Genomic DNA, 12,159 nt, shown 5'->3' on the forward strand with positions numbered 1-12,159 from the left:
CGTGAACGCGCGGAGAGTGATGCTCTGTTTGATTTCGGTGGATGTTGGCTTGGAAGCAATGGCAGTTCATATAGTCCCCTTAATCCGAGTTTAAGCCGCAAATCACGTCGTCTAGGTGGTAATGGCGGTCGCCGGCTGTCCATTTGGGCTTCATATTTTAGGAGATGGGAGTGCAATTTTGGGGGGTGGGGTTAGGGCCTAACACGCTTATGATGACGTGGTGGCGTCAAATAATTTGGGGGGTGGAGGAATTACATGTTTGGCATTTCGATTTTCAGTTTTCATCTCAACCAAGTATTCGTTCCAGGATACATACAGTAGCTACAAGGCACATGTCCTAACCAAATTGGGAGCCTGAGAATCATGTTTTGAAAGTTTAGAGTAAGTCAACCTAGCTGTTAGGCACCGCAGGTATAGAATCAGGCCTACAAGGTGCGACTGAGAGCGTCGGCTGCTGGGCTGCTGCCCACTTGCTTTTTTCGCGAATACGCAAAGCTTGCGTATCATTTCATTGATAGAAGAAGTTAGAACAAGCACAAAGCAAGATACAACACATGACACGGACGCAAGAGGTAGAGAGACATGGGATGCTCAGCCCAAACAAGAAAAAAACACAGCTAAACTCGCCATCCTAAGAAGTAGCTCAGAGCGACAGCACAATGACCAATATCTCCAGATCCAGACCCGAGGACGCCACGAGCAACCAAGACAACGCCTTCACGAAGGAGTACGGCGCCGAGACGCCGTCGCCGTCCGATCCGGAAAACCGGACCTAGGGTTTCCCTTGATGCTCGAAGAGGGACCCAGATAACGACCATGACAACGCTTCCAAGAAGGGGACGGCACCCGTGGGTGTCGCCGCTGCCAGCATAGAATGCAGGGATTTCTCCCTGGCCAGAGTCCGAGCAATCCCAAGCCGTCGGAGCATGGGTCGGAGAAGAGGGAGTCGGGCATAGGTCGAAACCACGACCACAGGAAGGGGAGCCACGCCCGCCGACAGAGAGGTGACGCTGCTGCCCACTTGCATATAATGACTTCAGTTTTATGGTTAGAACAGTGCTCATATTGAAGTCATACCATTTGTCCAGTCAGATTTGGTTGCTACTATAGTACACATAAATAGTGTCATCTTATTTGTTTAGTAATATCTCATTTTACTTGTATGACTTAGCTACCGTCAAGTGATGGACAAGGGCGTTGCAATCTAAACTAGGATACTGCTCATTCAATCATTACAGTGATGCTACACTGAAGCTAGTTAGCTAAACGTCATGTTCTACTGATGATTGAATTGTACTAGTTTTTGTTGTGCAATGAACTGGAGTGTGCCCTTTCTTTCAGACTGTTTTAGTTATTCAGCAATTGACCAGATTCAAGTTCGATGTATAAGCACGACGCCTGTCATTTGACTTTGAAGAATTTTCATTGAACCAAACTACCTTACCGAACTCTGCTCTGATCAATATGTCGAATACATTAATTATAGTATACATCTTCTCGTGTATCTGTAGCACCTGGATATGGATTCATATTTGCAGGTTTACATGCTAAAATTGTACTCCCTCCGTTCCTAAATATAAGTCTTTGTAGAGATTTCACTATGGATCACATACGGATGTATATAGATGCATTTTAGAGTGTAGATTCACTTATTTTGCTCCGTATGTGGTCCATAGTGAAATCTCTCCAAAAACTTATATTTAGGAACAGAGGAAGTATTATAAATGCTCGTGTTTTTTATAATGAAACTGGTGAGAGCACATTCAGAATCAGGATTTTTTTTACTGAAGCTGAGAATCAGCAATTGATACATGTTGGGGGAACACCTTTATTGAGTTAAGGGGCCATTGTTTCCCCCTTTTCTCCTTTTACAGGTAGGGGCCATCTGTTTATCTTCGATCATGAAAAGGTTTCCCATCTTGTGCCGAAAGAGCAGATGGTAGATCCTAGGCATATTCTATTTTTTTACGTGATCGTACGCTAATTCTAGCATGTCAGCAATTGTGCAACGTGTGTTACAAAGAGGAAATTGTCGCATTGACTGCGGACACAGGAGAGTGCATATGGGTTCCTTTTCTTTCCGCGCGTAACTTGATTGGCAAAAAAACTTTGACCATATGGTAGAATAGGGGGAGCCAACTGGCTGTTATATTAATCCTTCCGAGTAGCCATGAAGTCAACATGAAAAAACTCAACCAACAGGCCTAGAACTGGTGGTATTTTTTCTCTTGAACACACGCTGAAAGGCGTAGCATCTATACTATTATAAAAATGATGAGTTGGGCTGGATCTGGAGGATCCTAGCCATCAAATTGCATAAATCAAACGGGGTACGTTGCTCCAATGCTGCCGCGCATCACATCATGACATTTTTGAAAAGTCTACAATCAGTTGTCAATTATATGTAAGTCCTCAATTAGTTAGCAATTGATCCCATTATTTGGAAGCCCTCAATTAGTTATCAGTCGAACCAATCCAATTACTGTCATTGTTTGCAATTATTGTCATTTGCAATATACTCCCTCCGTCCCATAATATAAGAACGTTTTTGACACTACACTAGTGTCAAAAACGAACATTATGGGACGGAGGGAGTATGTTACAAGTATGTATAGAATTCAAGCTTTTTGAATAAATTTATAAAATCCAAGAAAATTATATATCATAAAAGTACTTATCGACATAAATTTACGAATTGTAATGCCCTTTTGCAAACTCAAGACATGATTAACCAGCAAAAAAGAGAAATATAAAACCTCAATATTTGAACCAGTAACAACAAAGGCACTTAGTTTTGAATATAAGGCTTGTCTTATTTGATTCTTGATTTCGGGGTTGAAATTTGTATGTTTACATAGTTTTCTATGTGCTACATCTTTGAACTTTTTAGGAATTTTTGAACTATCATTAATATTTATGTGAATCTCACAAATGTAAACTCCAGGCTACAGCTCCTTACTCAGGTGTGTCTTCCAATTATTGTAGGAATGGAGGATAGAACCCCTCCATTTGCACAGGCAATTCCCGTTCGAAACAGATCCTCCTCGACCCTCGTGGAACTTGTGAGGGCTGTAAAGGTGATGCATATCTCCTATTACGTGGACAAGATCATATTACTTGAACTTTACTGCGTTGTTCCTATTTCTTTCATATGCTGCACAATGTTGTTTATCACTTTTTTTACTTTTATTTGTCTTTATGTGATGTGATGGTTCACCAACGAGCCTACCATACTTTTCATTCCTTTCAGGAGGTAAATTATTGTTATTTTTGTAATGTAATAAACTTGCTGTCATCTAAATAAAATAGAAGCAGATGCATTATTAAATTATTGAGGACAGAGTCACAAGGAAGAAGATAGCCAGTGAGGCTACTACGATTATTCCTTTGTTCTCGTTGGACAACATAATCAGAGCCATCCCTGACATCTTCTTCTTGTAATGGAATAATCAATAAGCTAATAAAGTGACTGCCCTTTGTCAGTCAGTAATTAATTACGACCTACATGTGCACAGTACACTATGCGGGGTGGGGGGTAGATAAAAACTTCCATTTTGCGCTAGCTTCAGAAAAGTTAAGCATGATCACAATCCATCTTAGTGACTGTCTCTGTCATGCAATAAACAGTGAGCCTTTCTCAGATTTCCTGAATTCTTTAACATCACAGTGTTGGTTGCTTAGCTCTTGTCCCAGGTGCAGGCAATACTTGGCTACAAATAAATTAACTCAAGCTGTGTTGACGGCATGTGCCATCAAGTTGTGAATGTTTGACGTTTTGCATGGCGCTCTTTCTAGCAGAAACCTAGTCGGGCAGGGATATTCTCACCACTTTACAGACGCAGCCATGGTTTTTATACTGGAATTTTGGTAGGTCCCTGGCGTGTTCCTTTTTTTATGAGTGCACCTTATCTTGTTGTACGTTCCTGCTTGTGAGAGGTTCTTGTTATATATTTCAGGGCTCGTGATTTGTTAAAAGGACGGTTTCGTGTTCTGCGCAAAGCACATGCAGCTGGGCACTGCTTTCCCAAATTGGTCTAATGGCGTGTTCATTTATGGTGTTCTTCAGACTAGTTCAATTCTTGTTTGCAATGTTCTTCAAGCTAGTACCATCCTTATTTACAATGTTCATTGAACTGGTTGCCATCTCCCTGTTGTCATGTTGGTATGTGAAACTAGTTGTGACAAGTAGCCAGGCAACCACTGCTTTATTAACAGTTTGTGCTTAACAGTTCAAGGTAAGTTTCCCTGTAAGCAACATGTATTGCCTGACTAGGTAGGAAGCATCTGTTTCCTTCCTCTGTAAAATGGTTTGACATTTGGCTGTAATGGCTGCTGAAATGGAAAAAGGTAACGACTCAAACAGCAAATGCCATATTTATGTTAGAATCTGCAGTGATCACTGATCAGCGTATTTTCATTTATCAATGGCATTTAGAAACTAATTCACTTAGTTTTCTTATGGGAAAGTTGCTCTTTGGTTAAATACTAGCCAAAAATGCAAGTTATTTTTTGTTATATTGCATCAAGAAGCATGCCCTCAGAGGCTCACATTTAACCATATTGTCACTGTTTGTTTGAGAAATGTCACTATAATTTCATTAACCTAAGCACCTTTTTTATCTTAACGTTTTCTGTTAGACAAGATGATATTTTGTGTTCACTAGGCACCTTTTATCTTTATGTTTCCTCAGTAAACTGTTGTCTAGCAAAGATGAACAAACATTTATGTTCATTATGTCCTGTGTCAGTTCTTACTTTCCGTCTCTCTTCTTGAAACTGAAAGGTAGAGATTCTCTACCTTATAATTTCCAACTCTACTGAAGATGATCAGTCAAGTCAATGTGTCTGTGGTCTTCCTGCAATGTCACTGCTTACGTAGCACACATAGGATTTCTTGTCCACAGCTTCAGTGCATATCTTATGCATTGATCTGTTCTTTTTTGACAAAGTAAATGTTGTAAGTAGCCTAGTTGAAAATTCTACCGCAATTTATGATGTCTAAGAAGGCCATGGAACGAAGTAAAACTACTTACTGTTGAGAAGAATATAGTTTTTTTAGTTTCTTGTTACGTAATCTGGTATCAATTGGTTATTTTTCAAAATGAAAGGCAAATCAATTCTCCATCTGTGCAGGGGTTAAGGCCTTAGGTTCTGGGTATTATCGACTGAAACTGAGCTGTTACAGCAACTGCACTTGAAGACATATCCAACGATGTGTTGTGGCCGTACTAAACATCAAGTTAAACAGTTACTAATCATTGGTCACCGTTGAGAAGCTGGCCTCGAGGTGAGTGTACTCAAATTAAATATTGCCTCTTAAGATCGTTTCTGTATGGAATATGGTGGAAAATGAATATCCAGTGCAAAATGTATAGGTGATGATATGAAGTAAACGATTGAATCAGACAATAAAAAATTACAAGAAGCGCCCTGTTTGCTTCTGTTTGATTGATAGGAATCATAAATTCAATTCAAAGTAGTTTCTTGTCACACCACCAACTCGTAAAAACAGCTGAGATGACCTTTGTCCCATCAAGTCACCACTTTAAAACGTGCCTATACCTCACCTATGTAGAGGTTAGGTTACCAAAGCAACATTGACTTCTTGGTAGAGGTTAGCTATATTCGCAAGCTCCCTATGGCTTTGGACTGCGAGTTAACCTCTTTGACTCTTCTCAGACACGCACTTTAACCTCTACTGTAGTTTTCTTTTTCTAACTAATAATGGACCTGGTCGTCTCTGATGCATCCTAATCATAATGCACACTCGACCTTGTTTTGATTGAGCCTTTAACTTCTATTTCCAAACAAGCAATATACCTAGCCATTCATAATAGTCAATAAACCTTGAATTTCCTGATTAATTCCAATGAAAATAAATTTATTGAACTGGTGTGTGTAACTACTTTAATTTCAGAGAGAACCAAATTTGGGGAGCTGCTGCCTGCTGGATTATTTAGCGTGCAAAAATTGTATTGAGGATTTTGATATCCACACATGACTAGCAGAAACTACTTGGTTAGAAATTGGCGACTCCGTTGCAAACCAAACATATATTTGTGACAGTTTTTATATCACTCATTGCACGTCTTCTTTAGAATTATAGTTTCGAACTTTGTTTCACAAACTTAATCAGCATTATCATTTCAATCATTCTAACCATCAGAGTAATCTAGGTGCACAAAACTTGTAGTATGATGTATCTTGAGTCTTTCCCTTACATGTTATTAACTCTTTAAATACCATGTTGATTACTTCATGTATGCCAGCATTAATTTGCTTGGGAAAGCAATGCAAACATGCAAAACCATTCTCTCTAGAACAATATCTGGTGTCAATGATCGTGAAGTCATTTCGTTTTTTACCTTCAGACACTAGTTCTTTGAACTGTGACATTTTATTTAGTTGTAGAGAATACTGGTTTATGGTTTAGCTAGTGTACCTGGATATATGGTCTATTATCTGTTGTGACATGCTGACTACTAATCATTTTTTGAACAAAAGTCAAGCAATGACTATAGTTTTTGTGTGGAAGGAGTTTAGTGTTGTGTCCCATTGGCTAGTGAGAAATAGTACCTAGTATGCCCTTTCAAGTATGAACGCTGGAAATGCAACATATGGAATCAAACAGGTGAAGTAGAAGCAAACTTTTGATAATTACATATGATGACTGGATAAATGAAATGTCCATTTCATCATTCCACAGTACTGCACTTCGAATTTATTTTGTCTATATGGCTAGATTGACACAATGTGAGCAACTTACACAAACTAAGTATTAATGTCATCAAGGAAGTCCTTTCAGTAACTTATAGTAATATCCATTTTTGCCAAAATCACTGGAACATTAATTTGAATTCAAGTAGATAAATTTCTGTCAAAAATTTGGGAAGTCATTTTCTATCTATGTCTGTCATGCTCCAAAAAGACGTGTAAAATCACATATGTTAACACTTTATACTTAGCTTCTCTAACTTCGTAACGATGATCTTGATGCTTTACAGACATGCCTTATAAAGTCTACGAATGTCTCATGTATTCTAGACCATGTCTTTTTGACCAGAATTAGGCAAACCTTGCACATGCTGCAAGTAAACTTTGTCTATGCTGTTAGAGAACACACAAACAAATATCTAGCCACTAGGGTTGGTACTCGGTATAAATATCACACATAGACCAGAGAAACTAATATAGCAACAAGTACAATCTAAAACTGTAAATGTTTCTGTAAGGCAGTAACCCTGGTAGTGGGAAAAAAACATTTCAATACAAGACTCACATAGAGATACCTGAAAACAAGGCATCTCTCATCTAGGAGTAGTGAGAGACATTATTGTTCTTAATTCAGAGCTCTCATCATCTTACACCATTCCCCATGAATGCTACAAATTTACACCACAAAATCCACAATCATGCATGTACATGAGAACAAACACCAATAGCTAGTTCGCTACTGCATCCCAAGGTCGACGGGCTCCTCTGCGAGGCAGTACTGCTGCATCCCTTGGGAGCTGGACGCGACAGTAGTGTTAGGGCAGACCAAGGGGCTCACTTCATTCCACCTCATGCTCTGGTCGCCCATGCCGAAGAAGCATTCCAGCCCGTCCAGCTTGACCTGGTTGAATTGGAAACTCTCGTCCAGCTCCAGTGCAGGCAGCACGCCGGAACAGTGGATGCCACCTTCGTTTAGCGGGGCTGTGTGCATCGATGGCGCCACGAAGTTTGGAGCTTCCCCGTACATTGGGGGAGGAAGGCACGGTGGGGCTTGCAGGGCAGCGAAAGAGCTTCCTCCTAGCTTGAACAGAAGCTTCCGGATGGACTCATCCACCCCTTCTCCGATACGATTGCCTTCCACCATTGAACCCGGCATCGGACGGGACGGCATGGCCATTGCATGCTGGTGCCAATTGTAAGCACCAGCAGCAAAGCCATTGTTCCCGGCTGCGCCCTCGCTGGCTTCTTCCTTATGCCCGCCGTTCGCTGCCTGGCGTGCGAACTGGTGCTGCCTCTGGTCCTTGCGCGACTGTTTGCCGAAGAGCTTCTTCTTGAGCCTTGTGTTCCAGTAGTTCTTGATGTCATTGTCCGTCCTCCCCGGCAGCTGTGCCGCTATTATTGACCACCTACGCCCAACCCAAGGCATGCATGATATGTTTAGAACTTAGATCATAGATAGCAGGTAATAGATTGTACTACACCCATGTGCCTGCCTACCAGTTTGCAGCTAATCCTACAGCTGAGTTGATCATACAATTGACAAGACGGGTGAGACCAACTGTACCAGTACCTGCTGCCTATGCTGATGTAGAGGCTGAGGATGATCCTGTCCTCCTCGTCTGAGAATCCACCGTGTCTTATGTTCGGCCGGAGGTAATTGAGCCACCGGAGGCGGCAGCTCTTTCCACACCTCCTCAGACCTGCGGATGCCCCAGAGACACAAGAAGCACACCTAATTAGCTTCTCCCTATATTATCACTACCGCTTACTGGCAGCATCACTACATGGTAGTCAGCAATTCTGATGAGCACATACCAATCTTCTGTGGCAGCGCGATCCAGTTGCCGCCGGTGCCGTTCTGCTCGATGTAGGACTTGAGCGTGGCGTCCTCCTCCGGCGACCATGGGCCCTTCTTCACGCTCGCCTTGTCGCAGCACGGAGCTCTCCCCATGGTGGTATCCTTCCTCCTCTTCTAGCTTTGGGGCTCTCGTGTGAGAGGGGACGAGAGGATGCTTTGGTTAGGGCCTAAACTTGGTTAGGCATGATGATGGTGTGGGCGGTGGGTTTATGTGCTCAAAAGGCAGGCAGGAGAGACGAGGTGTATTATTGACATGGGAAAAGGTGGCCGCGTGTGGTGGTAATAAAATACGGTTTAATTTGTGGTGGTCTGATCTGGGTTGCTTTCTTTCTAATTGTTGTTTCCCTTGGATTAGAATCTCCATCATGCGTCCATCAGCACTGGTTGCTGGCCTATCCATGAACTTGGTCTTGGTGCACCGTAGGGACCTTAGTGAGATCTTCTTATCTACTCCATCCGTTCCGAATTACTTGTCTTGAATTTGTCTAGATACGGATGTATCTAGCACTCCGTATCTAGACAAATCCAAGACAAGTAATTTGGAACGGAGGGAGTAGTATGGTTCCATTGGTTCATGCGTTATTTCTCATTTGGCTATACTTCACTTGCATATTCTGTTGTTTGATCTTCGTGCTATTTTTTTTTGTTTGGAAAATAGTACCCCCGCCGTTCCTTGTGGCCTGTCCAAAAGTATACATGAAGTTATACACATGGCCTGGGTGCAAATTTTACTGTTATTTTTATGTCAACATGTTGGTTTAAAAGTTAAATAATTAAAAATTGTGAAATAGTTTTTCATGAAAAATTTAGAGGTATTATTTTCAGTTGACCAGTCTCATTTGTTTTAAGAATTCATGTGTTATGGAATGGAGTTAGTTTTTTTATTAGTAGAAGAGAAGTAGTAACAAGTTTTTTCTCACACACACACACACACACACACACACACACACTGAATTGATATTATTCCAAGAAATGGCACGCTAATTGTACATCAGAAGTCCCTAAATGTGGACGCAATAGATACTGGTAAATATTTTTCCTCTTCTGGATGGTGGGTGGCACCCATCCTTTTTTTGTTTTGACATAACATTTGGTAAAAGCATAATAAGTTGGTATTAGCATACACGAGCAACAACCACACCATCTTACTGATATATCTATACTATATCGGATGCTGTTTTATCTCGCAGTTCCGTCTGTGACTGTGGAATGTGCTAATATAGTATTACATCATGCCATAATTTATTAGCATGATCTGATCTTTAGATTGCATCTTCTCTGATTCTTGCTGGCAGCTGTCCTGTTCATACTGGCTCCTTGTAAAAACTTTAAGCTATACTCTTGGAGCCATTTGATGTGTGAGTGCCTTTCAGGGATACCCAGGGGCAACCCTGTAAGTACCCTGTCATATCACTGCAAAAAATATCACCCTCATTTTTAATGTGTCTCCATTATGCTCACTTTGCGGAGAACTTTAAAGTCAAATAATTTGCTCGATTTCAAGTAGTTTGAAATACACCATTGTCGTTTGTCACTTATTGACCCCTTCCCCCTGGATCTCTTCAGTCACTATCAATGGTAGGGTACTATGATGTCACTGGTATGCATGGTGATGTAGGCTGGCTTGCATCAGGGTTGATTTTATTTGGTGGTATTTTTTATCTCTCCGTTTTACTTAACGTATCTGTGATGATATTTATATTTCATATTTTGAGCTGTGTTCATGTAATGACATTTTTTTGTAAAAAGAATATTGGGATTGATAATAACTTAATTGATTACTGTATTTATTTGAAAATGGCAATATGAGAGTAGTACTTAATCTTGCCTTTTACTGCACATCTTCGGTCATACAGGCAGGATAGTTTTGATGTTTGAAGTAGTATATGCATATCTATTCTCCATTTGACGTTTTCAGCCTTTTAAATGATTATTGGATAGAAAGATGTGGGCTGTCAGCTGAAATTATAGCAGGACAAATTGAGCTTCTGTCCACTTTAGGGTTGAAAATTCTATATCTTTTGGCATTTTTTTTAAAGACTCGGTTTCTGATTCCTAATTTCCAACGGGTGTCACGGTGTCATTCACGTGAAGGCTGAAGAGGTCTGACTGAAGCAAGTCTGGACACGAGAAAACGACGTTGCAGAAATTGCAGGAAAACTATGATTATATTAGCCGTCAGTGGAATTCTGAAGGATCTCTGTGAAAGTAACTTGGAATGGGAACTCTGAAAGTAACTTCAAATGGTGGGCGTGATTAGACAAAGTTTGTCAGTTAGCTGGCTATCCCTATTTCACACGAGAAACTGCTCATCTTTTGCCTTTCCAAAATGAGATGAAGAGACAGCAAATCAAGGTGCCGCGAGATGACTGCCAACTAACCTTTTTTTTCGTAAGAAGACTGCGTCGCTGCGAAGAAACAGGGCTGAGGTACATTTTTCTTTGAGGTACAGATGTGGCGCTTATGGTCGAGATTAGAGGGCGTGCCTATATCTCACCTACAGCGAGTATGGCTTCGGACTCGCTGAAGGGGCGAGCGAGCTGGGCTTGCCCACGAGCGCGGGAGGCCGCAGCCTCTTTTTCCTGTTCTCTTTTTTACATTTTCTGTTTTGTTTTTTACTTTTATTGTTGTACTTTTGTTTATACTTTAAAATATTCTAAATATAAATATTACAAAAACACTCTTCAAAAAACATTTGAAATATGTTGTACAAGTATTTAAAAAATGTTGAACAAGTATTTAAAAAATGTTGATCATGTATATAAAAATGTTGAACAAGTATTTGGAAAAACGTTGATCATGTATATAAAAATGTTGAACAAGTATTTAAAAAAATGTTGATCATGTATATAAAAAATGTTGATCATGTATATAAAAATGTAGAATGAGAAACAAAATAAACAAAGAAAAACAAAACAAAATTAAAACCAAAAAAGAAACAAAATAAATCAAAGGAAAAGGAAATGAAAAAACTAAAGAAACAAATGAAAAACCTAGACAAGAAAAAAAACCCGGCTTGACTCGCTTCAAGTAGGACACACCCCTTTACCTGATGCAAACAGTAGCGCGGTGTGGTGGCTACGTGCGCTTGCTTCTTCTTGGAGAAACAAGGATTGATCCCTTGTTCTCTCCTTCTCCCTCCCCTTTTTTCTTTAACTGAGCGCGTAGTGGGCCAACCCAAATACTATGCGCATTCAGCGAGAGATCCCTTCCACCTCGCTGAATGCGATAAGTAGTCGCCGCGGAGATTAGATGCCAAATTTTTTGGGCCAGTATTGCCTACTATTTTTTTTTGCGAAAAATGCCCATTGTGCAAATAAGGGCCATGAGTTGGCCACAACATTGCCTTACTGGGCCAGCCCATGGAGGTCCTCGCTCTGCTGCTGCCGCACGGAACTGCCCCAATGATATGTATCGCTCATAGCAACACTTATCATAGTGCTTGCCCACTAGGGCGCTCCCGACAGGCTGGCCCATTAGGGGGGTAGGAGGAAATGCTCGGGCAGCGAGAGAGCAATACCCCTGCGGGAGCCTTTCAAGGGTCATTTTTGGATGGGCTTAGAGCGCGCCATGTGTCGCGGTCTAGG

General features: G+C 40.9%; 1 protein-coding gene across 1 annotated transcript; it reads right to left on the bottom strand.

Moving 5' to 3' along the window:
- Positions 1 to 7,245: 7,245 nt before the first annotated feature.
- LOC123125609 (transcription factor MYB4) lies at positions 7,246 to 8,770 on the bottom strand. The gene is made up of 3 exons (XM_044546085.1): positions 8,530 to 8,770; positions 8,285 to 8,414; positions 7,246 to 8,120 (listed from the first exon to the last, which is right to left on the bottom strand). The coding sequence occupies exons 1-3, from the start codon at positions 8,663 to 8,665 to the stop codon at positions 7,451 to 7,453; spliced, it is 936 nt and encodes a 311-aa protein (XP_044402020.1). The 5' UTR covers positions 8,666 to 8,770; the 3' UTR covers positions 7,246 to 7,450.
- Positions 8,771 to 12,159: the final 3,389 nt, after the last annotated feature.

Source organism: Triticum aestivum, chromosome 5D (genome assembly GCF_018294505.1).
Source record: "Triticum aestivum cultivar Chinese Spring chromosome 5D, IWGSC CS RefSeq v2.1, whole genome shotgun sequence".
Lineage (NCBI taxonomy): Eukaryota > Viridiplantae > Streptophyta > Magnoliopsida > Poales > Poaceae > Triticum > Triticum aestivum.

Coding starts and splice junctions, on each gene's coding strand:
- LOC123125609 (XM_044546085.1), bottom strand. CDS start 8,665: ATGGGGAGAGCTCCGTGCTGCGACAAGGCGAGCGTGAAGAAGGGCCCA. Junction 8,415..8,529: donor CGCGCTGCCACAGAAGATTG/GTATGTGCTCAT, acceptor GGGCATCCGCAG/GTCTGAGGAGGTGTGGAAAG. Junction 8,121..8,284: donor TACATCAGCATAGGCAGCAG/GTACTGGTACAG, acceptor GGTTGGGCGTAG/GTGGTCAATAATAGCGGCAC.